This window comes from Melozone crissalis, unplaced genomic scaffold (genome assembly GCF_028551555.1).
Source record: "Melozone crissalis strain CALT ecotype California unplaced genomic scaffold, PUWL_Pcris_2 ptg000016l_1, whole genome shotgun sequence".
NCBI classification, from domain to species: domain Eukaryota; kingdom Metazoa; phylum Chordata; class Aves; order Passeriformes; family Passerellidae; genus Melozone; species Melozone crissalis.
In genome coordinates, this window is record NW_026535794.1 from 125,709 (window position 1) to 151,959 (window position 26,251).

General features: G+C 49.5%; 1 protein-coding gene across 4 annotated transcripts in view; it reads right to left on the reverse strand.

Moving 5' to 3' along the window:
• The window catches only part of SMARCD3 (SWI/SNF related, matrix associated, actin dependent regulator of chromatin, subfamily d, member 3), a 70,099-nt gene extending 45,656 nt beyond the window's left edge, over window positions 1–24,443 (reverse strand). The window contains exons 1-2 of one of the 4 annotated variants that reach the window (XM_054274327.1): window positions 24,383–24,443; window positions 21,227–21,416 (exon numbers count right to left, since the gene is read on the reverse strand). Coding sequence is in view for 1 of the 4 variants with exons in the window: in XM_054274325.1 (XP_054130300.1) it covers window positions 736–813 (78 nt within the window). In the remaining 3 variants the exon portion in view is untranslated. Of the gene's footprint in view, window positions 1–735; window positions 833–21,226; window positions 21,417–22,661; window positions 23,572–23,766; window positions 23,785–24,382 lie in introns of those variants that run through there. The other 3 variants (XM_054274328.1, XM_054274326.1, XM_054274325.1) reach the window with 3 other exon arrangements.
• Window positions 24,444–26,251: the final 1,808 nt, after the last annotated feature.

The window sequence follows — 26,251 nt, forward strand, 5'->3', positions numbered from 1 at the left end:
AACAGCCTTATTTCTGTTCAATGTGTATCAATGCTAGAAATCCAAATGTTATAAATGGTGACTGCTCTCAGACACTAGAGTCATTTAAAGAACGTTTCCAATGGCAGCAAAACAGGGTGAGCATTTCCCCTTAAATGGAGATCGAAGACCTGATTCTTAAACAAAAGCTGGAACATTTTTAAAGACCTGAAGGATTGCTTTAATTAAGCATGGCACCCTGAAATTCTCTCGTGGGTGAGTTTCCATTGACTGTTACAGACGTGCAGAGCTAATCTCTTCAAGCCCCTGAAAGTCACCTGTTAAGTAGCCAGAGGATACAAACGAGCCAAGACTGGAGACAAGAACCAGAGGCAGCACCCCAAGGCTTCATCAGGCTCTCATCAGAATTGTTTTCCAAAACACAAGTTTGATTACAGAACAAAGTGTCCTACAAGCCCATATGGGTTAGATCCAGTGCAGATTCTGCACCATGATCAGGCTGAAAAGCATGCTATTCACCATTCATGGAGAATCACAGCAAAAAGCACAGCACACATCCCCCCAGACACAAGCCTGTATTAACAATGAATCAGTGCAGAGGCTGGGGGTTCTACAGACCCCAGTGTTCTCCTGGTGAGGCAGCTACCAGCGCCCCAGGAGCACACTGCAGGAGCTGATCCAGCCCAGCACAGAACCTCCAGTTTCCACTCATCCCTCTATTCAGAGCCAGCCAGCTCACTAACTTTCCCGACTCACCACCCCATGGACCAGAAACTCAAAAAGTTTGCTTTTCGTAGCTTTGCGAGCCCCTCCTGTAACTTCATCTGTAGCCATCAGGGTCTGCTCAGCCTCTCTCACTCTCTCTCTTCCTCTTTCTTTCCCTTTTCTGCCTTTTTCTCCAACTCTCCCCTCTGAGTCCTGCTGGGCTCTCACACTTCTAATAGCACGGAGTGGGGAGGGGGCCCCTTCAGGGCCTTCCTGACGGCCCACTCGCGCTCAGCCTCAGCTGCTGCATTCCTCCAGTGATAAGCCAGAAATAGTTTGTGCTGCCGGGCTCTGTCTGTTTACTCTGCAGGGACAGAAAATCCAGCTTTTTAAACCTCTCTGTCCAAACAGCAGAGATAAGCAGGAGGCAAATTGAAAAACACGTCTCAGTTTTCCCTGGTAGTGCTGCAGCCTCTCCTCCTCTGCATCAGGGATGGGAAATTCTGGGGCAAGGGGAAAGGGGGAGGGGGCAACTTCAGCAGCGACACAGAGCTCAGCACCTCGCAGAGCTGTTTTCCCATTAGAAAATGCATCAGGCGAGCAGTGGTTTTCCCTTGCTCCCACTGCTCCTCCTGCACTGCATTTCCAGGCCCTTTCCCCAGGGACCTGGCAGGCAGCACACAGAAACATTCGCTGGCAGCATTTCCAGCATGAGAGACGAGAGCTAACCCCTCTGGACAAGAGAGAAGCAGCGGGAGGCCGGAGCTGGGAACAGGGAGGGACAACATGTGGAAGCGAGGGGAAAGCAAGCGTGTGAGATCAGCAGAAGGGGGTGGGGGGCGGCATGGCGGCGCAGCTCCCACGGCTTGTTTCCAACCCCCACTCCCGCCACCTCTCCCCAGTGACCACGCTCGGGATGCTCCAGAGACCCCAGGCTGACTGACAGACGCAGACAAATTATTAACACCGCAGCTGCTGTAAGACATCAGCAGTTCACTGCTTGTCACAAAAAGCCCTGCACGACAGCGTGTAACATCCCAGGACACTGCTGGGAACGCGAAGCCCAAGGGGGAAGGGAGAAGAGAGCAGCAGCCCAGCCTCTGGCGACGCTGGCAGCACGGCGGCCATTCCACGAGCAGAGGCGGCTGCTCCATGATGGCCGAGCCCGCAGCGAGGGCCCGGGGCAGCGATCTGCTTCCCGCAGCTCACAGGGCCCATCTTCCCTGCTCTCCCTCAACACAGCAATAGGCGAGATGTTGCCAGGTTACAAGAGGGGTTTATTCTATTCCTCTGCTTGAAATTCTTGTCTAGGGGCTGTGAATTTTCTGGCAGGACTGCAAACAACAGGATCAGATCAGAAACAAAATTATTCTGCCCTCATCCAACAATAAAAACAAGCACAGAAAAGACACTACATTGACTAGCAGCGAAGGGCAAGCCATGAAGGTCACATGGCCTTCTGAACATGAGGGTGACGACAGTGACCTCCACTGATTTTTAGGGTCACCCCAATCTTAAGTGCTAGCATGTGGCAACAGCCGGAGGAATCACCGAAACTCAAGGAGGGTGAGTGTGATTATCAGCTCCCCCTCTCAGCCCCTCAGAAGGAATATGCCAAACAAATCAACACAGCCTTGCCTTGTTTTGCGCTGGAAAAATTCCTTAAGTTCTAGCTGAACTAAAGGCACATATAATCTGGAACCATCTGCTCCATGTCTGGTGGACATGGTCACGTCAGGTTAACTTGATCTGGAGGGCCTTTTCCAACCTAAACGACTCTAAATTCTACATGCCAGTTTGTCTGGCAAGGCAGCACGCAGCTGGTATCTGCCATGTTTTAGACCTCAGACTCACACAGGAATGCTGGCTCCCATCATGTGAGCCCCTTCCCTGCTGCCGGCAGTCACCGTGCACTTCCCTCACAGTCTGCACTAGCTGTGGGTGCCGCACTGGCCGGCGGTCTCAGCAGTCCCGACCGTGGAGGGCACCGGCCCCGGCCCGTGCGGCTGTTTGCCCCCCGGCGGGGAGCCATGCGAGCCCCCGCCGCGTGAAACGGCACCAAGGCCGGGCGGCAGGGTTCCTCCAGCAGCCGCCCTTACGGGCCCGGCGCGGGCAGGGGCGGCGGCGGCTCCAGGCTGCGGCGCGGCGCGCGGTCCCCCCTCGCGTCCCCCCGCGCTCCGTCGCCAGCACCATCGGCACCGAATGGCAACGGCGCGCCCGGCACGGGCAGGGCGTGCGCCTGCCACGGTCCCGGCCCCGCCACGGGCGGGCGAGGACCGGCCCGGGCCAATCCGCCTGCCCGGGGCCGGGCCGGGCCGAGCCGGTCGGGCAGAACCGCGGCGGGCGCAGCTCGGGCGCAGCGCGGCCCCGGGCGCGGCGCGCGCATGCCCGGCGCGGCCCCGTGAAGGTCAGCGCGGGCCGGCGGGGACGCGCGGGCGGGGGCGCTTTAACCCCTCCCGCGCCGTGCCGCGCCCGCACCGGCACCGCCCGCGGCCCGACGAGCGGCACCGAGCGGCACCGGCCCTTTGTCCCCCGGCCGGAGCATGCGCTCCGCTGCGCAGGCCAGGGGTTTCCTGTTTTTCCCCTTAGCTGCAGATACGGCATGGAACCGCAGCCGCCCCGCGCTCCATCCAAAGCCACCGAGTCCCTTCTGGAGCAGGAGGACATTTGCTATGAAGTGCTAGTAATTTAAGCTGAAAACCATACCATATATATTGTAATCTATCTGGATGTTCTTAACAGGCATCCAAAACCAGGTTTCCTTGAACATCAAATTCCAAGGCCAGCCACTTGAAAATTAAGGAATGGCAGCCTCGCTTCAGCCGTTGATTGAGTAAATGTAAAAAAAAATATTTAAAAATCTTGTAATAATAAAAACTCAGCTCTTAGCATGATGGTAGTTCTCCAAGCACTTTAGAAAAATCAGTACATGCAGCTTTTATGTTCTGCAAATGGAAAATAGGTACAAATTAATGGAAGTGACTTGCCCAACATTACCTAGCTGAGAATGAAACCCATTTCCTGTGATTCTTCAACCCTTCACAATAGTGTCCAGGAAAACTACTGTGTGAGGCATTTGCACAAAAGGGTGAAGGTTACCATGCCAGAATGTAATTTCCCATATTAAGAGAAACAGCATATAACTTTATTTTAAATTGTTTAGTTTTCTATTTTTCCAACTTTTTTTTTCCCCATAAAAGTGTAGAAAATAGTTGTCAATGTTCTTTTAAAAAGTGACCGATTTAACCCAAGTGATCCCCAACTGCTGCAGGTATCCTGGCAGCTTCCAGCCATCTCTGACCTGGAACATCTCTGTGCCGCGGGGCTCTGGGCAAGGCTCGTGTTCCTCCACTCATTCTTGAAGGCTGAGCACACGCTGGGGCCTCATTCATACTCACTTTCAGCTCGCTTCATGTCCTATTCCCAGACCACTTCATTTCAGAGAAAGGCTGATCTCCTTGCCTGGTATTTCCTGGGGCACTGGGAGCCCACTTGGTGTGTGTGGTTTTGGTTTAACTTCTGCTATTCAGGGCTTTTCAGGCTGTTAAACTAAGATGGTCCGATTAGAAAAGAGATGAACCAAGTTGTTTTAGGGAGATGTGTTTGCTGCCACTTGCCATTTTTTGGTCTGATGGTAATCATAGAAGTAATGAAGGTGCTGATTGCCTTAAGCAGGTGTGCTTTCCCTCACCCAAGTTTCACTTAAGTCAGCATCACTGTTTTCAATTAAACTTTCAATATTTGCAACAGTTTTGGAATTGATGCAATGTGGCGTAGAAGACATGCTGGAACCGAAAAATACCCCAAGACAGAGGCTCTGGTAATCTAAAGAAATGCCCACTTGTTCCTGAGTCCAGAATTATTCAGTAGTCTCATTAACAATATGGATAATGTACTTAGAGAACAAGCTTATTCAATTTCCTAGAAACATACAGTTTGGAGAGGTTACAAGTTTGCTACAAGAGATTATCAGATTTAAAGTCCTGAGGACCTGGAGATATGTCCTGTTTTTTTCAAACCACAATTCAATCAGAAACAGTGCAGGGTTCCACATAAGGATGTAAATCAGCAATTATCTAAACAGGAGATGGAGAACTGGCTGAAGAGACTTTTTTTTTTCAGAAAAAACATCTGGGGATATGATAGATCGTGAGCTGAATGTGAGTTAACAGCACTACCCTGTCACAAAATAAACAGATAAATCCCAGGAGATCAGGAGACTGCAGGAATGCTGCCCCACTGCTCTCATCCCCTTGGTGGCAGCACAGGCACTGACAACAGTACTCTAGATTCTTCATTTTTCCTCATTCCATCTCTCCTCCTTCTCCCCATCCCCTCAGCTCTCCAGACCACAAGCTATTCCAGCTCAACATTTCCTTAAGGTTGAAAAATTAAATGTTGCCAGAATTGCCGAGGAACTCTTCCAAAGCAATTCTGTCGTGGTATGAACTGTCAGTGTCTCATCCAGACCAACCTTTGCTGTCAGGGGCTCTGTGCATCAGAGGAAATGTGGGAGAAACCAGGAAACCAGGAAGGTTAAGGAAGGTCAGAAAGTGTGACAAGAACTGTGGGGTCCAAATAAGATAAAGAGAAAAACAACAGTCATCAGGTGTCCAAAAGGCTGCTGCAAATACAGGGAAGAGCTGCTCCTCATACACAGAGTACAGGAAATAACAGCTTGAATTTCTCCCAGGAGGATTATGTTCGATATTAAGGAGAAGCACAGCAGTGACAGCAGATGTTCTGAGAGAGCTTGTCCAGCAAGGATGGGACTCCTCATGGCCAAAGGTCTTTCAAGAACAGGTGCTAGAGAAGCATCTATCCAGAGTGATGTAGGTGGTGTGGATTGTGACTTGGTGTGGATTCTGACTGCAGACAGGACACAGCACCAGCTGATTGCCAGAGATTCCTTTTGCCTTATTTCCATACAAAAACTGAAATAACACAGAGGTTCCTTTCTCTGTTAGGCCTTCCCAGTACTTGTTTCTAAAATCTGTCAGGGAGGCAGGCAGGAAGGAAATAAGACAAAGAGAAGTGTTTGCCTCTGAAAGTTCCAAACATCATTGTGAAGAGGTAGAGAGAGAATCTTATTTCATTATTATTTTAAAAGTAATCAAAGGCAACAGCAGGGATGCTAAAAGACAGAGAAATGTATCAAATATATATGTAATATTATAGGATACAAAATAATGAGTCATCAGAATTATCATCAACCATACTAATATTTTAGTCAATTCTGTTTAACCTCATGGTAAGCTGTCTAGTTCTACCACGCCTTTATCTCCACTTTTCCATCATCACCATCCCTCTCTACGCTGTGTGCAGCAATAGCTGTGCACAAACATCAAGCATCTGAGCAAATAACCAAAGCACTGCAAGCAGCAGCCACAATCCTCATCCTCTAACCCAGGGCCAGAGCAGAACTGCAGAGTGTGAGAGGTTAGTAGTAATACTTTGGTCCTCAAAGGAGAAGAGTTGGGAATAGATTTGAATTTTTCAGAAGTGAATGAAATAGAGGAATTCTTGGTGGGTAATCCTGAGGGAGCAGAGAAAAAGACCTATCAACAACTACCCTCAAACCAACTGCCCCCTAGTTCAGAAAGTGTATCTTCATGATATTTGGTGGTCAGAATGATGGCTTTCGGGTGTGTTTGGTAAGAGCATCTAGAATATCCATCTGCTGTCACTCACTGACAGAACAGAGCTGAGGGAACCACTGGTTCTTCCCAATGAAGGTGGTGAGGCCCTGGCACAGGCTGTCCAGAGAAGCTGTGCCTGCCCCCAATCCACTCTTTTACAACACTGTTCTTATTTGCCACAGGTGTGGCCTGTTATCACCCAGCCTGCTCCTAACCTTTAGTAACTGGTGCAGCTGCAACTCTTTTAGGGGATAAGATTACATTCTACACCACCTTTATTAACCCATACTGTATCCCCATAGACCTGTCAGTCCCAGTTAACCTGGCTGGAACGAGGGCAGACAGAACTGTACCTCCAGTGCCCAGGCCACATGCTCGTGTGCCATCAAGACTTTTCTCACAAGCAGAAATCTGTCAAACCTCGCCAGGCTCATGGCTGCCTTCCACAACATCCTGAAAGTGACAGCTCCATGTTCTCTCCATGTTCTCTGAAGTACCAGGGTGTTTCTCCTTAAGCACTGTCATTGGATCACTTCTGGCACAAAGTGCCTACAAAGTGACAAGGCCTCAGGTGCATGGCTGTGCACTGAATTGTCACCAGATACCAGCTGGTTCTGTTTGTGTAGTTCACAGTCAAGCAGTTCTTCCCACATAACCTGTTCTTTTCTGCTTCAACAATACCCAATTGCATCAGAGGCAAATTTCATTATTACATTGCCTATTTTTGTGCCATGAACATTAGTGAAAATATTAAATGGCACTAGTCCCTAGAGAAATCCTGAAGAAACTGCAATGTCTTTTGTGTCTTCTTTACTGAGCTCCTTCCCTACTCTGCAGTTCTGCTTTTACCTGTCTTCTGAGTTCCAGCCAAATGTTCAGATCACACTGTATCAAAGGCTTCACTCAAGTCTGGACACTGATTCCTTTGTGAGGAATCAATCTACTTATCTGAGAAAGAGTAGGCTAGTAAACTTAGGCTGCTTTTTCGTACCACACATACCCTTCTCATGCTCAGTTATTTTATCTTTCAAAAATAATTCTTGAGCCTTGCATGGACTTAGGATGAAGGTAATGCATCTGCCTAGAGTACTCTCGCCTTTCTGCACTGTCAGAAAACCTACAGGATTTCCTATTTGTTTGTCAGGAGTCTATTAGAGTTCATTTTGATTAATACTAGCAATGCTAAGAATTATGCCCTATTCTCACTGAAAGTCATTTGAAAAGTGTCTATAGTTTAAGCAAATCAATAGTAAGTAAATAAGGACTGAAGGCTGTATTCATAGGCAAAGCTGCTTAAGAATTGAGCACTAGGAGGCTGGAGAAAGGACAGAACCAAAGAAGGAAAACAGAGTAGTCTTGGCATGGACTGTCTCATAAATCCAGGTCCCCCTTCAGCTGAACTGGAAGGACAATTAACAGGGGAATACAATCATGTCAGCCTTAGAACATGATGGAACTGAGAGCAAGCAATAGTGGTGATCATAACAAAAACTGCATTGCCAGACACGGCAAAATGTCTTTTAAAATTATTTTATTTGGCAGAATAATTACAGCAGTTACAGATTACTCCAAAAAGTCAGAGTTAATCTCAAACAGTACATCATTACAGCAAACAATGGCTTGGGAAAAAAAAACATGGCAGCCAGCGGGAAATGGCAAATGTGACTTAGAGGCAATGCAGTAAAACATTATATGCCTGAAATTCTTAATAGAAACATAATTTGTATGTAATTTGTATGTAACATAACTGAAAAGTTAAAAACAAGTAATAAAAACAAGTGGAAGGAAAATTACTACCATGGACTCCAAGGTGGGTTTTACACACAGATTTTTTTACCTCCTTCAAAGATCTAAAAGAGAGAAGCAAAATATTTGTAGATTAAATCCTCACACAAGAAGATTTTGGAAAAGTTTCACAGCCAATCAGGAGAAAGGATAAAAACCTCAACTCGGCTTAAAATGTTAGACAGGAGATTTAAGCTGGAAAAGATCAAGCTGGTGGAAGATAAATCCTGAGGTGGAAGAACTGTGCTGTGTGTTTAGGGCAGGTAGGATGGTTTGCTAATCCTTTCAGCGCCGACTCACCCAGAACATAAATCCGTGTATGGAATCACAAGACCCTGAGCACAGCAGCTCGTGGCACAGTGACACAATTACAGCCCTTGGGCTCCAGCTGGACAATGGGCTTTGGCTAAGGCTCATCTGAGCAACTGAGCATTGCAGGAGTGGAAACAGCCTGGCTGCAGCACAGCTCAGTGGTTTGTGTGCTCCTGTCTGCCAGCAGAGCACGGGTGCAGCAGGCTGGCAGCTCCCAGCTCCAAGGCACAGGCTGCCTTTGGGCACAGCAGGCTGGCAGCTCCCAGCTCCCAGCTCCCAGCTCCAAGCTGCCTTTGGGCACGGCAGGCTGGCAGCTCCCAGCTCCCAGCTCCAAGCTGCCTTTGGGCACGGCAGGCTGGCAGCTCCCAAATTCCAGCTCAGAGGCACAAGCTGCCTTTGGCCATGGTCACCCAGCGCATCGCAGCCGTCCCCGCAGAAAGCACCTCTGAGCCACCAGGCACACGAGTGCTGCCACAAGCTACTTGTTAAATCAGCTTCAAAACGTGCACAAGAGGCTAAGTTGAATCATTCTGGCATTCAGTGCTTTTCAAAACAGAGTTTACTTTGGAGAACTTCCAGGAGAGGGATGTGTTTGTGCAGGGCCATGAACTGTCAGAGGGAGAAGAGCTGAGTGTTGTACTTTGTGTCACATTCTCTGTCACACGCCACAGTCCTTCCCATTCTTGGGCTCCCTAGTTTCTGGTGCCTGAGAGTGCAAGGAGGTTCAGTTAAGAACAATGTCGTCTCTGACCTTGACAGTCTGCAGATGAAGCCAGCAGATGGAAATAGAAGGAGCACAGTGGAATGGAGAACACCAGTCATCCCGACAGGCATGCCAGCTGTCTGGCTACCCTTGTTTGGAACAGCCACCGAATTCCTACCCTCTGCACCCATCCTCAACACCTGCTTTCAGATCAATTTATACTCTGACTGCAACTTGAAACCATAAAAATAACACATTTGGGGGAGATTTCGACTACCTTATTGTCTCTTGGGCAGCAACTATGCTTCCTTCTTCAAAAAGATTCCCCAGTGTTCTGATACATAGATCAGAATACACAGCCCGGCTGGTATATATACATGTGATACAGCAACACCAAATGCTAGCTATACATAGTATGCCAAATAATAATACATAAATATCTGCTAAGGTTATAGAGAGAAAGGCTTTCTAAATTGTTATTGTAAGTCTGAGATACCATGAAAATTAAAACAGTATTTCTTTAAATACTTTTAGTTCAGATCTTGGACATTAATCTCCAGTAGGGTATTCACCTAATCTAAACAAGAACGAAACAAACCTAAAAAATTAGTGAAAAGTTTATGTAATGGAAAGTTAATCACTAATATTGCAATAATAAGAATTACAGGGAGCTGAGAAATATTCCAACACAAAAAAGCTTGTATTTCTGTTCTTCAGAAAAGTCTGTCTATCACATAACTTACTCCTTTTCTGCTACTCTTTTTTCTGTCTATCACATAACTTACTCCTTTTCTGCTACATTTGATCTTTAGCAACTCTTCTACTTGGCTGATTTTATTTTAACAGTTACTAATTTTTTCTTATCTTCTGTTTCTCCACCTCCTTCTATTCGAGTCAAACCTTCCTCTCCCCAGCAAGCTCCTGCTGTTGCACATCACAAAACTGCAATTCTGTCTCTTCTGAACTTTGCAAATATTTTTTTTCACTCTGATTAAATCCTCTTGGAATGCCACAGGCAAAAATTTGCTCTGAAATTGTCTATATGCAGTAGAGATACTGCATATAGATCAGGGCCCAATTCTGCACCCCTCTGCATCCCATCAGCCTTATGCATTTGCTGATTTTACCCTGCCCTGCATCCACTTTGCCATGCAACCCCAGGATGCCTTTTCTCTTCCACAGTGCTGCAAGGAGTCAACAGCTCCTTGTAAGAAATTATTTAATCAAAATCAGTTCCAGACATGCATCTCTCTCCTGTTATGGTTTTATTGTAAGGCTTATGATCTTCACTTACACTTCAACTCCATTTGTCTATCAAAAAGAAAAAAACCTCTTGCCTGCCTGCAGAAACAAAAGGTCTCTGACATTTCAAACCAGACAAAGCCCTGAAGAACACCCCCAGAAAATTACTGTTCTGTCGAGCAGCTGGTGAAGAATGGACGACATACAACTCCAATAACTAATATTTCAGTTCCTGATCCTGTTGCAGTCTCCCCGTAGCAAAGCATCTGAGGGAGCAGGAACATGTGAAATGCTTTCTCTGCCATTTGCCTGTGGCTGGAGGGCACAGGGCCCTCAGTCCCTGTCTTCAGACTGATGAAGCTGTGACACATTCTCCTGATTCCTGCAGCAATGGTGCCGTATCTGCTCCCAGGCTGACAGCCTCCTCTGCCTCCTCCAGAAAGCTTCTGAACACCCGCGTGTTGGAGATGCTCTCTCTGGTCCCTTTTCCCCCTGACCATGCACTGGATTCAGGGTAGCTGACACCAAACAGGACGGGAGTGCTGTGATGGCTGCAGCCTTTCGGGCCCTTCAGCAAGGGCAGGCTGGGGGTGAGGAGGAAGAGCTGCCCTTCAGCCCTTCAGCCCCTCAGAGTGTGGCTGGAGCACACAGAGCTCCCTCTGGGGATGGACAGAGCACGAGCTGAGAGCCTGCAGACCAGAGTTAGGATCAGAGTTCTCAGGGGGACCAGCATGTGGTGCCATGGTAGGTGTCTGCTGCACACCACCTACTGAGGGAGAAATAGTGAGACCACAGACAGCAGGAAAAATCCCCATGTCCACAGCCTCTGGTCTTCATGGAAGGCTTCAACCACCCCAGTGTCTGCTGAGGGCATAGCAGAGCATGGCACAATCAACCCATGAGGCTTCTGGGTCACACTGGCCGTAAACTCCTAACATGGGCAAGTGAGGAGCAGAAACAGAGAGGTCTTCTGCTAGGCATGGAAGAACTGGTCGGGAATGTGAAGGTCAGAGCAGCCTTGGCTAGACCATGAGATGGTATTTCAGGAACATGAGAGGATGGACCAGGGTAGAAAGAAATCAATGAATTGGAAAGAAGAGAGTTCCAGGAGATGGGGTTGATTTTCAAAGATCCTCAAAATTCAAGACTGGTTCATCCCACAGGCAGGAAATGAATCAAAATCAGCAGGAAGCCTGCATGCATGAACAAGGAGCTCCTGACTGAGCTGAAGCATTGCAAGAGGCAGAGGCAGGGACAGGTGACCCAGGAGGAATACAGAGACAGTGTCCAAGCACGAAGGGATGCCATCAAGATAACAAAAGCCCACCTGGAGTTGAATCTAGGGAGGAACATGAAGGGAGGACAGAAAGGTTTTTACAAATATTTCAGCAGTCAAAGACAGATATGTGAGAATGTAGCCTTTCGTGGGAGGGGATTTGCTGAGAATGAACACAGAATAAGTTGAAGTACTGAATGCCCTCTTTGCATCTTTCTTTATTGGCAAGATTGGCTGTCAGGAATTCCAGGCTCCTAAGACCAGGAGCAAGGAAGACTTGATGTCAATGAAGGAAGACAAGATTAGGGAATGTTTGAACCAGGTGGACATACACAACAGGTGAACAGGTTTTTACTTAGAAAAGATTGCCCAAAGAGCCAAGTTCGCTCCATCACTGTAGATATTCAGAAGATCACTGAACTTGGTAGTCAGCAAATTGCTCAAGCTGACCCAGCTCTGAGATGGGAGGTTGGAGCACACAATCTCAAGAGGTCCTTTTAAACTTCAACCATTCTGTGATTTTATGATTCTACTCAGGAAAGACTTAAGCATGACAAGCAACTCAATCAACTTGGCCAATCAACATGTGGTGAATTTGTACGAGGAACCACAGCCTGGAGACTGGAGCTGAAACAAGGCAAGGACAAAACACCTGGAGTGCCTTTACCTGCAAGCATATATGCTAGTCCAGCAGCAGCGATTGAAAGTGGCTTTTGCCTTAAAAGGTACGTATTAGGGAGCAAAACAGTACGCTAATGAAGGTAAGTAATGCATTTCTGTTTTGCTGTCCTTTAATGCAGGACTAGAAGGAAGCTACTGGAATGAAAAGCAGGCTGTTGATGAAAAAAACTAAACACTGCTTAGTAATACCTACACACAACACATAGAAATGCATTCAAAATGCTGCTTCTAAAATAGTTTTCTCAGTTGGTCACTTTGAAATTATCACTGTTCCATTAGTGCTTCTATGCCTCATATTTAAAAAAGATGAAAACATCAAACCATGCTTCAATCCTACTTCTGGTGCCAAATATGAGTTGGCTCCCTTAGAAAAGAATTGCAGTGGGTTTAGAAGAAGTGGTGCCTGTTATACATAATTTGCTTACTTTATTAGCAGTTCTTATGTGGTGGATCCAGTGCAGATAGGCCTGTCAGTGTCTCTGCACAATTCTACTTTCAGACACCAGAAAGGGCTGCTGAGATGCAGACTCTTTGCATATACGTTGTTTTCTGTTTTTTCAGATCTGTCTGTCCACGGCTTTGAAAGAATCGACATCAAACACTCTCTGATGCCTCTCTAGATAGCAAAAATCCTACTTTCCTTATGGGGAGCTGCAAAGAGCTCTTTAATGCTGGCAATTAGCAAGGAACTCCCCAGATGAAACAGCACTGCGCAATTCATCAGTTTTACACAGGGAGCAGGAACGCTTCCAGTTCACTCCTCCCGGTCAGCTGCAAGATCAGAGCACCTGAATGTGCCCACAGCCTCTGCTCCAGGGAGGAGCAACACGAGCTGGGCGCCTGCGCTGAGGACTCTGCACAGCCCTCCCGAGCACCCCTCCGTCCGTTGCCATGGCAACAGATGGATGCCTTCCTGTTGCCAAGGAGACAGCCACTGCTCTTGGAGACTGTGCCCAAAGCATTCCAGCATCTTTAAGATCATAAAGAGTTTTACACAGTCATAATCACCTCCCCCAGTTAAGCACATCAATCATTCTTCCATTCCTGTTTTCAGAATATGTTTTAAGCGTTTTGCTATAATATGTCAGATTATCCCTAATATCTGGTTTTGATATCAACACTTGAAATGACATTGTCAACCTACACACCTCTGCATGCCTGTCTTTTCTCCTGCTGTCCTGCTGCTCTTTCAATTCACTCTCACTGATCTAATGTGCAATAAAACGGATCCCTTCCTCTCCATAGGCTTCCTGTGGTCTAGAACTGCACTTCCAGGAAAGCTGCCTGGCCAATGGCAGTGTGCATCTCTGCTCTGTCTTTGCCACCAGTTTTAGCCAGCACACGTCTGTAAAATCAGCCGGCTCTGTGCGCCGGGGACCCCCGGCAGCAGCGGCAGAGCAGCACCAGCACCAGCAGCACCAGCAGCAGCGGCACCAGCAGCGGCACCAGCAGCAGCGGCACCAGCAGCGGCGGCACCAGCAGCGGCGGCACCAGCAGCGGCACCAGCAGCAGCAGCGGCAGCAGCAGCAGCACCAGCAGCAGCAGCAGCACCAGCAGCAGCACCAGCAGCAGCAGCGGCAGCAGCAGCGGCAGCAGCAGCGGCAGCAGCAGCGGCAGCACAGGGCAGAGGCTGCCAGCCGGGGCGGGAGCAGCGCCCGCCGCAGGCTCAGCTCGGACACGGTCCTGGCAGGTCCGCACTGCCCGGCTCAGCCCGGCTCAGCTCGGACACGGTCCTGGCAGGTCCGCACTGCCCGGCTCAGCCCGGCTCAGCTCGGACACGGTCCTGGCAGGTCCGTACAGCTCGGCTCAGCCCGGCTCAGCTCGGCTCAGCTCGGCCACGGTCCTGGCAGGTCTGCACTGCCCTGGAGCCAGGCTCAGCACGGACACGGTCCTGGCAGGTCCGTACAGCCCGGCTCAGCCCGGCTCAGCCCGGCTCAGCTCGGACACGGTCCTGGCAGGTCCGCACTGCCCCGCTGCGGCCGCCTTGGCCAGCTCACCGGGGGGAGCTCCTGCAGCACGGGACCTGCGTGGAGGTGGCACTGCATTGCAGCCATGCAGGAGGAGCAAGGCAGTTCCCTGGGCTGCAGGATGCGCTGCTGGTGCCACCCAATCCCGTTTCACATTCTCTCTCCTCCCTCACCCAAGCCTTTTCCCCATCCTTCTGAAAAGACTGCACTGATAGTTAAGATTTGCGACTTGAGGAGGAGTGTCAGCCGAAACAGGGGCCTCCTGCTCCCTGATGTGGGGAAGGAGACCCTGCTGGGGTCTGAGCTCAAGGATCAGTGGTCAGCTTCCCTCATAATGGGGAAGTCCGGTGGCTTGGCGTTCCTGGCAGCAGAGGGACCCCTTCTCCACCCCTATGCCTCAGTTTACTGACTGAATGCACTACAGTGCCCCGAGAGCAAAGGGGAACATGCTCCACTCACTAATCACACAGTACAAGTACAGAACCATTTAGGTTGGAAAAGACCTTCAAGATCATCAAATACAACACACTCCAGCACTGCCAAGTCCACCACTAAGCCATGTCCACAAGTGTCATGTCTACATGTCTTTTATCTTCCCTCCAGGAACGGCAACCCCGATACTTCCTTGAGAAGCCTGTGTTGGGCTTCAGAACCCTTTCATTAAATAAGTATTTCCTAACAACTTGAACCCATTCTCCAGGCTGAGCCCCATCCCAGCTCCCTCAGCCCTCCTGGGGCTCCATTCCCATCCCAGCCCCGCTCCCTGGCCACGCTCCAGCCCCTCCATGTCCTTGTCTCGCGGGCCCAGAGCTGTCCCCAGCGCTGGAGGGGGCTCAGCAGGGCCAGCACAGGCAGCAGCCCTGCCCTGGGGCTGTGCCCACACCGTGCAGGTACAAGCCAGGTGCCATTGGCTCCTGCCCACCTGGGGCCATCCGGGCTTGCCTTCAACTGAAAAAAACCCCAACACCCAGAATACTTTGTGCTAGTTTTACGCCTGTTGCTTCATAATTTCATCACATGCCTGTATCTTCTATAAATTCTAAGTCCATTTGTGCTTTACCTTCCCTCAGTTGTGGCTGATGATCTATAGCACTTGTACCTTCATATTTCACTTCTCTAAAGAATTCTCACATGCCTCCTCTGATGGAAATCTCTCCACCTCTCAGTGATTGGTGATCCTAATCACTTTTTCTAGAATTCCTCTTGTTCTACTAGTCACTGCATCTTAAGGGATGCGAAACTCCATTCTCTCTTCACAACACAGGAGAGCCACAGATTTATACAATATTACAACAGTAACTTCAGCTTTGTTAATTCATTTCCTGTAATATCTAACATCAAAGTTTCCATTTTAATCACTACTGTTAAGCTCGGGTTTACAGAGAACTCTCTATAAAGATGCTAAGATTTCTTTCCTGAGCTGAAAGAGATCATTTTAGCAATGATGTGGCTACATTAGCAGGTTTATTTTCTTTATGCACTTTACATTTAAATTTATTCTGCCATATAATCATCCAATTTGAAACGCTCTTCCCTAATCTTAAGAGACAGATTTAGGTTTTGCTGCACCAAATAATGTTGCATTATCATCTAATTTTGTTGCTTCATTACTTAGACTTTGGAAATCATTCATCATACACTGAGCACCAATGGGGAACCAAAAAAGCACAGAAACACAACATTTATTCATCCTTCTTCAGCCACTACCATCAGCAGCTCCTGGTGTCCCAGGGATTGCTCTCATCCATCTGAGATCTCTTGGAAGCCATGCCTGCAGTTTCCTAAAGGCTCATCAGTCAGTGCAACTCTGCTCTTGGGCTTTGTCGCCATTATCCCTCGACTAACAGCCTAACAGGGTCTCTCTTTTTCCGTAGCACTTTCCCATTTACTTATTATCCCCTTTGAATGGAGAACCTCCTTGACTGCCTGAACTTAAAGAGGAAGAGGTGTTGGGGCTCATTTGTGTCCTTTTTTGAGGACAAATGGTTGGGTGAGTTATCCCTCACCCAACCCTCACCTTGCAGCACCCTTACATTCCTGGCAAAACCCAGCAGAAGCGTGGGTGGCTGCCCTGGGGAAGGACAGCCCCAGGCAGCAGGACGTGCCCAGAGCAGTTTGTCAGACAAAGACCCCGGTGGAACGCGCAGGGCACCTGGGCTGCCCTGGCCACAGCGCCAGGAGGGGATCCTGCCCCTCACTGCAGCACCACAGCCGAGTGCTGTGCCCAGCCACAGAGACACGGACACACTGGGGAGGCCACAGAGCAGCCCTGAACCTGACAAAGGGACTGTGAGGAAAGGCCACGAGTGCTGGTACTGCTCAGTCTGGAGAAGGCTCGTTAATGGATATAAATTCCTGATGGAACCGTGCAAAGGGGATGGATCCAGGCTCCTTTCAGTGTGCCCAGTGACAGGATCTGATGCCACAGGCACAAACTGAAGCACGAGAGGTTCCCTTGGCACACCAACAAATAGTGTTTTACGGTGGGGCTGACAGGTTGCCCAGACAGGTTGCAGAGTCTCCCAGCTTGGAGATATTGAAAGGCTGTCTGGACACGGTCCTGGGCAACCAGTTCTGCTTGATGACCTCCAGAGAGCCCTTCCAACCTCAACCATTGTATGAGTCACTGCTTTTTCTTACTGCTTGCAAGGAGTTTTCTTTATTGACTATCTATTTCCCTTGTTAGCTTTTATATTCTTTGGAAACCTGGCTGGGAGCCATTTTCAAAACACTGAAATGCAATATGCTGACCAGCCCACTTTTATTCACATGACCTATAAAAGAATTCTAATCCTAATAAAACAGGGACACAATGGAGAACAGAATAAGAACATAACAGACCCATGGGGCACATGTGTTTGTCTCTACAGAACACACGGTGTGGCAGTGCCACACTTACACATCAAGTCTTCAAACAAAAAACAGGACTCCACTAATTATAACTTTGTGTGCAATTTACATTGTTACAGATATTAACAGGTGAGGATGGCTGCAGCACTTGACAGAAGCATTCAGTCAGAAAATAAAATTTGACGGAGTTATGAAGAGCTGGACAGAAGACATTACAGAACACAGTATCAGTCAGTACTGGCTTTTGATCACACTGCAGCCAGTGCTGGCCACATCTCTAAAAGCATCCAGCAGAATTATAACCATGCAGATATAGAAAGACTCCATACAAAGTAATCCTCTTATGGAGAGGAGCTGAGGCAGAGTGCCTGTTTATATTGCAGAGGAGGGGGAAAATATAAAGAATAAAAATTGTCACTGTGATGAAAGGAACACATTATCTTGTAACAAAAGAACTTGAGGATCACCAACAAAAATGGAGGACTAAGTTCAAAATGAATTAAATGTTTTTCATGTAAGATAGGCAGCCTGGGGCACTAACTGACGTAGGACTTGCCAAGAGACACTGAAGATGCAAAAAGCAGTAAGTAGATAAGAAGCATCCAGTTTTCTCAAGTTTGTAAACCACTTGGCAAAGCCTGTATGTGCCAAATGTCCATAAGACACACGCCACCATTTACTGCAGAGGATGGTGGAGACTGAAAGCACCAGACAGTCCAGAGCAAAGCTATGACAGCAGATTCTTCTCAGGTGCCCTGGCTGGTCTGTGCACATCCCAGGCAGATCTAGGCATAGATCTAGATCTGTGCTGCTCTTAGCAGCCCACACTGGTTCACTTCCTTACTAAGATAGGTCTGGACTACCAAGCATGAAAGTGGCACAAGAATTACTTACAAACCACATACAGATACCGTTGGACTAGAGACTTTGGTTCATACAAGAATGTAAAGTATTAAGAGAACGAGCAGAGGGGCACAGACAGCAGGCATGGGGGCATTATTCCTGTTTGCACTTGTCAGACCTCACCTGCGGCCCACAGTACAAGACAAACATGGACCTGTTGCAGCAAGCCCAGAGGAGGCCACAGGGATGCTCTGAGGGCTGAAGCCCCTCTGCTCTGGAGATGGGCTGAGAGAGACAAGAGAGAAGAAAAGGCTCCAGGGAGATTTTCTTGCGGCCTTCCAGTACTTAAAGGAGGCTTGTAGAAAGACAGAGAGAGACCTTTTACCTTTTACCAAGGCCTGTAAGACAGGACAAGGGACAACACTTTAAAACTGCTGTTTTAAAGAGGGCAATTTTAGATTAGACCTAAGGAAGACATCTTTTACAATGAGGGAGGTAAATGCTGGAACACAGCTAGGTGATCTGTGCAGGTCCCTTCCAACCCATACCATTCTATCCCACAGTGAATGAGCTTTGCACTTTCTCCTGCAACTGCTAAGATTGGCTCCTGTCCACATTGAGTGATCAAACTGCCAGCCCATTCAGTTACTGTGTGGTTACCCCTATGATCTCAAGGAACAAACAAGAATAAAACCTCTCAAGTAACCTTCCACTGTGTCCTCTCTCTATCATGAAAATGGAAAGCTTAAAAATCTGCAATTAACATTTTAAAATCATTCCTCACTGGTCTCACAGCTGCAAACACAGCTCTTCTGTTCCATGTAGACACCACCTTTTAACTGGAAATTCTGCCATTGCCATGAATCATAGTATTTGCCAGGGGAAAATGACTTGTTTAATTCTTTAAAATTAATACATTTATAAATTTTCAATGTCATACTTTGTTGAGCCTTGCAATTTCACCAAGCGAAGTCAAATTTCTTTCACATCATAGACTCATAGAACATTAAGGGGTTGGAGTGGGCTAGCAGATGATCCAGTCCCAAGCCCTGTGCCCTGGGCAGGGACAGCTCCCCTGGTCTGACCCAGCTGGCTCTGAGCCCTGCCAGGGGCACCCACAGCCCCCAGTGTCCAACCGCCTTCACAGGAAACATTTCCTCCCAATATCTAACCTGAATTTCCCCTCTTTCAGTCTGTCCCCATTACTCCTTTTCCTGTTACTGCAGTCACTGACAAAGATCCCTCTCCAGCTCCCCTGCAGCCCCTGCAGACCCTTCCACACAACCTTCCTTCTCCAGACTGAACAGCCCCAGCTTTCTCCACAGGGGAGAAAGGGAGCCTGTCTCCAGAGGGGAGCAGCTCATCAAAAGCATACTTGCAAATCAAAGGCCACATGCTGAAAAGGTAAGTTTACATGATTTCCCACTTCAATGCAATAGCTGTGCATATTGCACCTGTAAATATAAAAATATATAACTGGTAAATTGTGTTTTCTTCTCTGCATTTAGGATCTTGAAAGGAGCTGAACTACCTTTAAACAAGTAATTTTAAGAAATTTATTCACAGGCAGAGAGTAAGTGTGCCAAATTTGGGGGTAAAAAAGGTAAAAAATACTATGTTGAATAGAATCTTACATTGACATTCTTGGAGCAGGCAAATTCTTCAGTCTAGCTAAGGCCTTCAAGCTAGCTAAGGCTAGTTCTGTTCAGGGAGAAATGCTTTTATCCCTTGCTTTGGGCATTGTTCCAACCAGTACAGAAAACAGAGAAGGCTGCAGGACTCTAAGAGGCCAGAAGGGAAAGGATAGGAAGTTTGTCTCTCAAACTCTGAAACCTGTGAATGCAGAGCTTTTTTAAAAAATTAAAGGAAGACTAAAACAGCTTTCTATAAAATTCATGAGGTTCTTGTCCACAAAATTGCCAGTACAGAAATGACAGTGTCATTGTCACTTCCACATCTACTCAGTGAATATTGGAAACAACTGACAAGGGCATCTCAGGCTGTCAATTCACACCTCACTTGACAACCTCAAGGAACATTCCAGAATGTTAGCCAGTGTTTGCATTATGAAAACACTGTGGAGAGTGTGCACAGTGCAACCTTGTGAGCTAGATGTAAAGGCACATAAATTGTAGATACCTGCTTGGTTCCATGTATCCAGGACATTTCTATATAAATGCAAAGCCTGGATAACTCCCCTGGTATAACACCCGAACTCCTATTCCTTTACAGTTTAAATTAAGAACCATTCAATTCCTCCAGCTGCATCTTTCCAGAAAACATAAACTTTTGGAATGCTGTTCAATCCAAGGAGAGACCACCAAATTCTAGGTGTTAGCCCAAGCACTCTGCTTGGAAACCACAGTGGCAGCACTGCACTGGGCAAGGAGATGGTGCTGGGTGATAAAGAGAACAGAATGTTAACATTAACATCTTAATCAAAAAACGGAAGGAGTTTTCATACATAAGCCCTTCCAATTCCAGTGAGAATTGTTATACCCTAGGCTGTTTATTTCCAAAGCAAAATAGTATGCATTTCTTCTACCACACCATTTCCACTACCAGTGAGGTGACCTGTGTAGGCTGTGAAAGGTGAGAAGTCACCAATGCAGGAGTGGCAAAAACAAAAGTCTCCTGCAGCCTTGCTGTGCACTGGCTGGGAAAACAGACAGGTAGCTACAGGTGGATATTCACAGTGGGAGCAACAAGAAGAATGTAATTAATGGTAGAAAATGAGGATGTGAGTGGCAGATTTGGGCACCTTATCATGGAGATGACCAGTGCCCATCCAGCAACAGCAGGTACTGAAGAAGTCCTCCTAGCTGGGAAGAGCTAATTTAAACCTGCACTGAGAAGCATGGGAACCCCACAGATCAATAACCACCTGACAAGAACTAATCATGTTTACTTGTGGCAAATGGAGTAATGAATTACCACAAAGAATTCCTGCTACTCCTCCCCCTCGGACTCATAGCAACTGCATCCTCCAATGTCACTTCCTCTGAGCCAGTCCACTCTGCCAGACCAGCATCTTCCTGCCAACACCAGCACAAACTATCACACGAGTAATTCGCTATTCAAATGACCAGTTTATGGCAGCAGCAGCAAGCTGGCGTCTTAGCATTTATTTCACAACACACTATTTCCCATATGCCCAAAGGCAAACATTTTCCATCCCCAGTCCAAAGCACAGACATGTCCTTCCTGACTAAAACAGGCCACTTTTCAAAGAGCTAAAACCTACCTGTGTCGGACAGGGCAGCTCAACACCTGGAGTCACATCTGTGTACACCAAGAGGAATCAAGAAACTTATCCTGTGGATGAAGCAGGAGACCAGATATTATGTCATGATGAATTAGCAGGAGATGTTCTCATTGACCTTAAGCAGGAACAGCTCTAAGACAGCAGGCTGAGGATGCATTTGGATCCAGCTCTGAAAAGAGAAAGTACATACTGTGTGAGAGGGAAATAACATACAATAAAAATAACATTCCCTAGAACAGCATAAACCCATGTGACACTTCATAAGCAGCAGAACTTGCGGAAAAAGAGAGGGGGGAGAAGAGCAAGAAGGAGAGGATGAGACTGACATAGCAGTTTGGGACTTGTCTGGAGACTGTGCACATAGGCGCATGGCCAGGCTGCCAGGACAACAGTTCTGCCCAGGCACTGGCCCATCCACGTAGGCTCTTCAGTTTCCCCACAGGACTCACCTTGTATTTGTGGAGTCTGGAAAGAACAGAAAGGTTACAGCTTGCCTATAACCCGTCAACCTATTGAGCAGGCTCTGGTAAGAACCACGGGGTGGGTAGGATTGGAGTGGACCCCTGGAATTTGCCTGTCCCAAGAAGCAAGGGTATTGTCCCACACAGAGGTTCTCAACCTTGGGAAAGCAGGCCAGTCTAAGAATATTAACCAAGTCAGTTTGCTTTCATCCTTAAAAAAAAACAATTCCCTAAAGAACTAAAAATCCACTCCTACCAGAACACTCCAGCATTTTATCAGGCACCATTAGCTGCCCGAGTAGGTTAAGAAGAGTGTGGCAGACTGGAATAATTAATGATCCTACAGATTTAGGGCATAGTCAGGCAGCTTCAGTGTCTGCATGCTATGATAGCTCCCAAAGAAGACAAACCAGGCTAAGAAGGAACAGGGACCTGTTCCATGGGAAGAGCTGAGGCAGCTGCACCTGCACATACAAAGCCCTGCACAGCAGCTCCTGGCAGGTCTGTACTGTAGCTGATGAAGAAAAGCAGCATTAGCAGCAGAACAGGTCTGAGCACCAGCGCACAAAGCATTCTCAAGCATAAGCTCACACCTAGACATGCAAATAGAAACCACTGCTCAAAGAAGGGGTAGGCAAGAAAGGGAAGTATGGGCATTGCAGTGCCAGCCTGGGCAGTGCCAGGCAGCATGAGCAGAGTGGAGAACTCCACCAGGGACAGGACCAGGGCTCTGGATCTACCGGGGTCAAGAAAAGGGAAGAACAAAGGGCAAAAAGAAGATAATGGTGAATTCTGCTGAAACAGAGCTGTAGTCAAGGAAGGACAGAGCCGAGGCAGGCAGGGGCTGAGGCAAACACTGCAGTGCAAGTAGAGGGGAGAGTGCAGGAGGTACAGAGAGGAACGTTACAGCAGCGCTGAGGAGAAGGAGAAGAGCGAAGGCTGAGTGTCCTCACCCTGCCTTAGGGGCAAGGCCAAGCTGCAAGTTCCTCCTCACAGAGAGCTCAGCTCGTTTGGTTGGTGGTGTCCCCGTGGAAAACAGCAGATTGTTCATTGCTTCTGAGACAACACCAAGGAACTGGTTATCTTCAGAAGCTGCAGGACTTCCTTGGATGGGTGGTAGGGTGAAGTCTCCAAGAAGGGCAGTGCTGACGGCACCAGGCAAGGACAGTTAGTGCACACTCTCCCAGATCATGCTAACTGGCGAATGACGTTGCTTGCTCCTCAGTCCCCCATTTAAATTCTACCTCAGTTTCTCCCTGCAGCAACTTGCACACAGGGATCTTCCACAGGCCATGGTGTTGGAGGGAACAGAGAAGAGTTCAGGCTTCAGGGAACAGGAGGGAGGGAAGGAGCAGCAATCTCCAGCAGCAAACTCTTAATGCCAAAGTGAGATGGTTTGCATGTGTGGGAAGTCAGGAGATATTCCAGAAGGCCACGCAGAGCATCAGTCTCCCACAGACACAAATGTGTTAGTCCTGAGCGAGTATCTTGGACCATGTATCTCCCTCTGAAGAAAGAACTGAGAGGCATCTTAGAGGCAGCAAATCAAATACTCTCTCTCAAAAGCTGCCATCTCCTGTGTGAAGGCTGGTTGTTGCTGGAGCACCAGAGACAGCAGTCAGTTAGATGCAGGGCAGCGCTGGGCTGTCACCAGGGACAGGGTGTTAAGAAGAGGACCCTTCTCTCCAGAGGATGGATGGACCATGTCAGGGCAGGATGGACAAATCCAGAAGAGTGATGGTGTCTCCCTCGGTAAAGTCAGTCCCTGCTAAAGGAGACCCTCCCGAGGGGACCTGCAGCCCACGTTCGGGAGCGGTGAACGAGCACCGGGCTCCCCCTTCCTGCCTGCCCTCCGAGCGAGCCGAGCTCCTGCCAGGCAGCGAACCCGGGGCTCGGCAGGGGCCGGCGGGGCCGCACCGCCCAAAGCCGAGTCCGCGGGCGAGGTCAGAGAGCGCGGCAGGGCCAGGCTGCTCCGGCCGCGGCTCCACGAGCGAGCGGCGGCGGAGGAAGGCGGCACCGGAGGGCGGCACCGGCGGCGCAGGGTCCGCCCGGACTCACCAGGCTCCGAGCGGGCGAGCCCTGCGGGCAGAGCCCGGGCGGGAGCAGCAGCGGCGCTGCCCGGGGGCCGTGCCCGGCCCTGGGGCACCGGAGGCGGGGGCGCCCCGCGGCTGCAGGGGGCAGGGGCCCGAGGGGCGCTCACCGTCCCGTCCATGCTCCGCTCCCGCCGCGGCCGTCCGCGTGCGGAGCGCCTGCGCGGCGCTGCGGAGAGCGGCCAGGGACCGTCGGTAAAGTGCATCTCGCCCGCCGCGCCGGGGCTGAGGGTCCTGCACCGGGAGCCCGGCGCCGGCCGCGCCGCTGCGGCGGGAGGGCGGCGCAGCCGCGGCCCCTGCCCCGCTCCCAGCCCCGCGGGGGCGGCGCGGCACGGAGCTCCTCCCGGGGACAGGTGGGTGCGGCGCCCACGCCCTCCCAGCCCCGCGGGCCGCTCCGACTCTGCCGCCTCGACAGAGCTCGAGAGAGGGACGGAGCCGCTTTAGGTGCGCCGCCGCCGCCGGCAGGGTGCCCAGCCCCGCCGCCCCTGCTTCCGCCGCCACAGGCACCCCCTTCTCTGCCCAGCAGCGCCGGAGCCCCCTGACCGTGGGCGCCCCCAGCCCCGCGCCCCGCGCCCCGCACTCACCGCCGCCCCCTGCCGCCCCCGCCGCCGCAGCCCCGGCGCTCTCGCAGCGCTCCGGCCGCCGCCGCAGCCTCCGCGCGCTCCCCAGCGCCGCCTGCCGGCCGCGCTCCGCATCACCCCGGGCCGCGGGGCCCGACGCAGCGCCCCCGCCCCGCCCGGCCCAGCACGGCCTGGCCCAGCACGGCCCGGAGCGCTTCCGACCGCTTCCGAGCGGGGCTCGCGCCCACAGCGACCGGGCCGGGGTTCACCGGGAGGCAATGAAAATTCCAGTGGCGATGGGGACGGGAGCAGCAGGATGAGAAAGCAAACAGGCCAGGGGAGCTCCGAGGCACGTCCAGTCCTTCAAACTCAGAACCGGCCCAGAGCTGCGGTCCGCCATCCGCACGCTTTCCCTTGCAGTCAGGAGCTGGTGGCTCCCGGGAAGGTGGAGATGAGCGTCCTGGGCCTGGCGGGCTACGGGTCTGAGGTACGGTGTCAATTTTAACAGGAAAAGGAAAATTGCTTCTTAAACCCCCAGCGACCAAAACCAAAGCGACGTGCACTTTGACAGAGCGATTAGAAGGAATCTTCAGTGTAACTTGCCAAAGCCCTGCAGCCCATGGGGATGAGGGAAGTTCGGACAGAATGAGCACTGACAACGAATGCTTTGGAGTAATGCTCCAAGGAGCTGTGAGGAAGCGGTGAAAGGGCTGAGCTCCACCTGCAAGGAGCCAAGCAAACCTGACAGCTTCACATGCTCAAAAACAGTGCAAGTCTAAAAGATGAAGTAAAATATTTTAAAGATCACAAGGTGGAATTAAGTCTTAGTGGGTGTTTTTAAGGAGGGACTGTACACATGCATTTGGCTTTTCCACTACATTTTCTGTGTCATATTTTCAAGCTTTTTCCTATGGTTATATGTACCAGCAAAACACTGTTGCAAATGCAAAATGAGCTTCTGTAGTACCTGTCACCAGAAAATTGCCCCCTTTGAGACTCCATGAGCAATGGTTCAGCATGCATGCTGGGGAGATAAGGTAAGTGCCAAGTACATGCAGGGGACAGGGGGGCATGAAAGCATCTGGGATCGTGGGGTTCAGGCCACGACCCCTGGCTTGAGACGAAGCTGGCAGCTGGCACCTGCACATGCTCTGCTGTGCTGTACAGAATATTTCACAAGGCATGTGTGACAAGGCAATGCTCCGAGCCAAACAGAAGACAGCGAGCTCCTATGAAAGGAACTCTTTGTGCTGGAGAATGGAGGAGTATGGGCAAGAATACCTTACTGTAGCTGGGGAAACGTGTTAATGAGAGCATCTTGTCCTCTCGCTGCTCATCTGACCAACAGCAATTCCAGAACTTCTGTGAAGCACTTTAGACCATCTGCAAGACCTGGGTTGCGCTCTCCAGTGTGCTGGGAATTGTCTCTGCAGCACTTTAGGGTGAAGCAGCTTGTGAGCTGTGCCTGAGTGGAGGACCTGCCCACACAGACCTGACCTGCTGCTCAGGTGTGAGCAGAGGGGAGGCCACCCTGGGCACAGCCCCCGAGGGAGACGGACTGCTTGTCCAGGTCACATGGCAGAGGCACAGCATTTATATTCTGGTCTTGGAGAAGACTGATGAACACTCTGATTAGATACAATATCAGAGTTCACAGCATCTGGGTTTGGGTGTTTGTTTTTGGGTTTTTTTGTTTGTTTCATTTTGGTTTGTGGGTTTTTTTTTTTGGTTTTTTTTTTAACATATTAATTTGGGATAGAGTAGCAGCTCTGTCACAGATGAAAAGGTGGAGAATCTATTTTTACCTGTTTCTTGAGGTTAAAAATGCAGCTGGGACCGAAGCGTCTTTGTTCGTTACATATACTACACATCCTTCTGTAGGATCAACACATT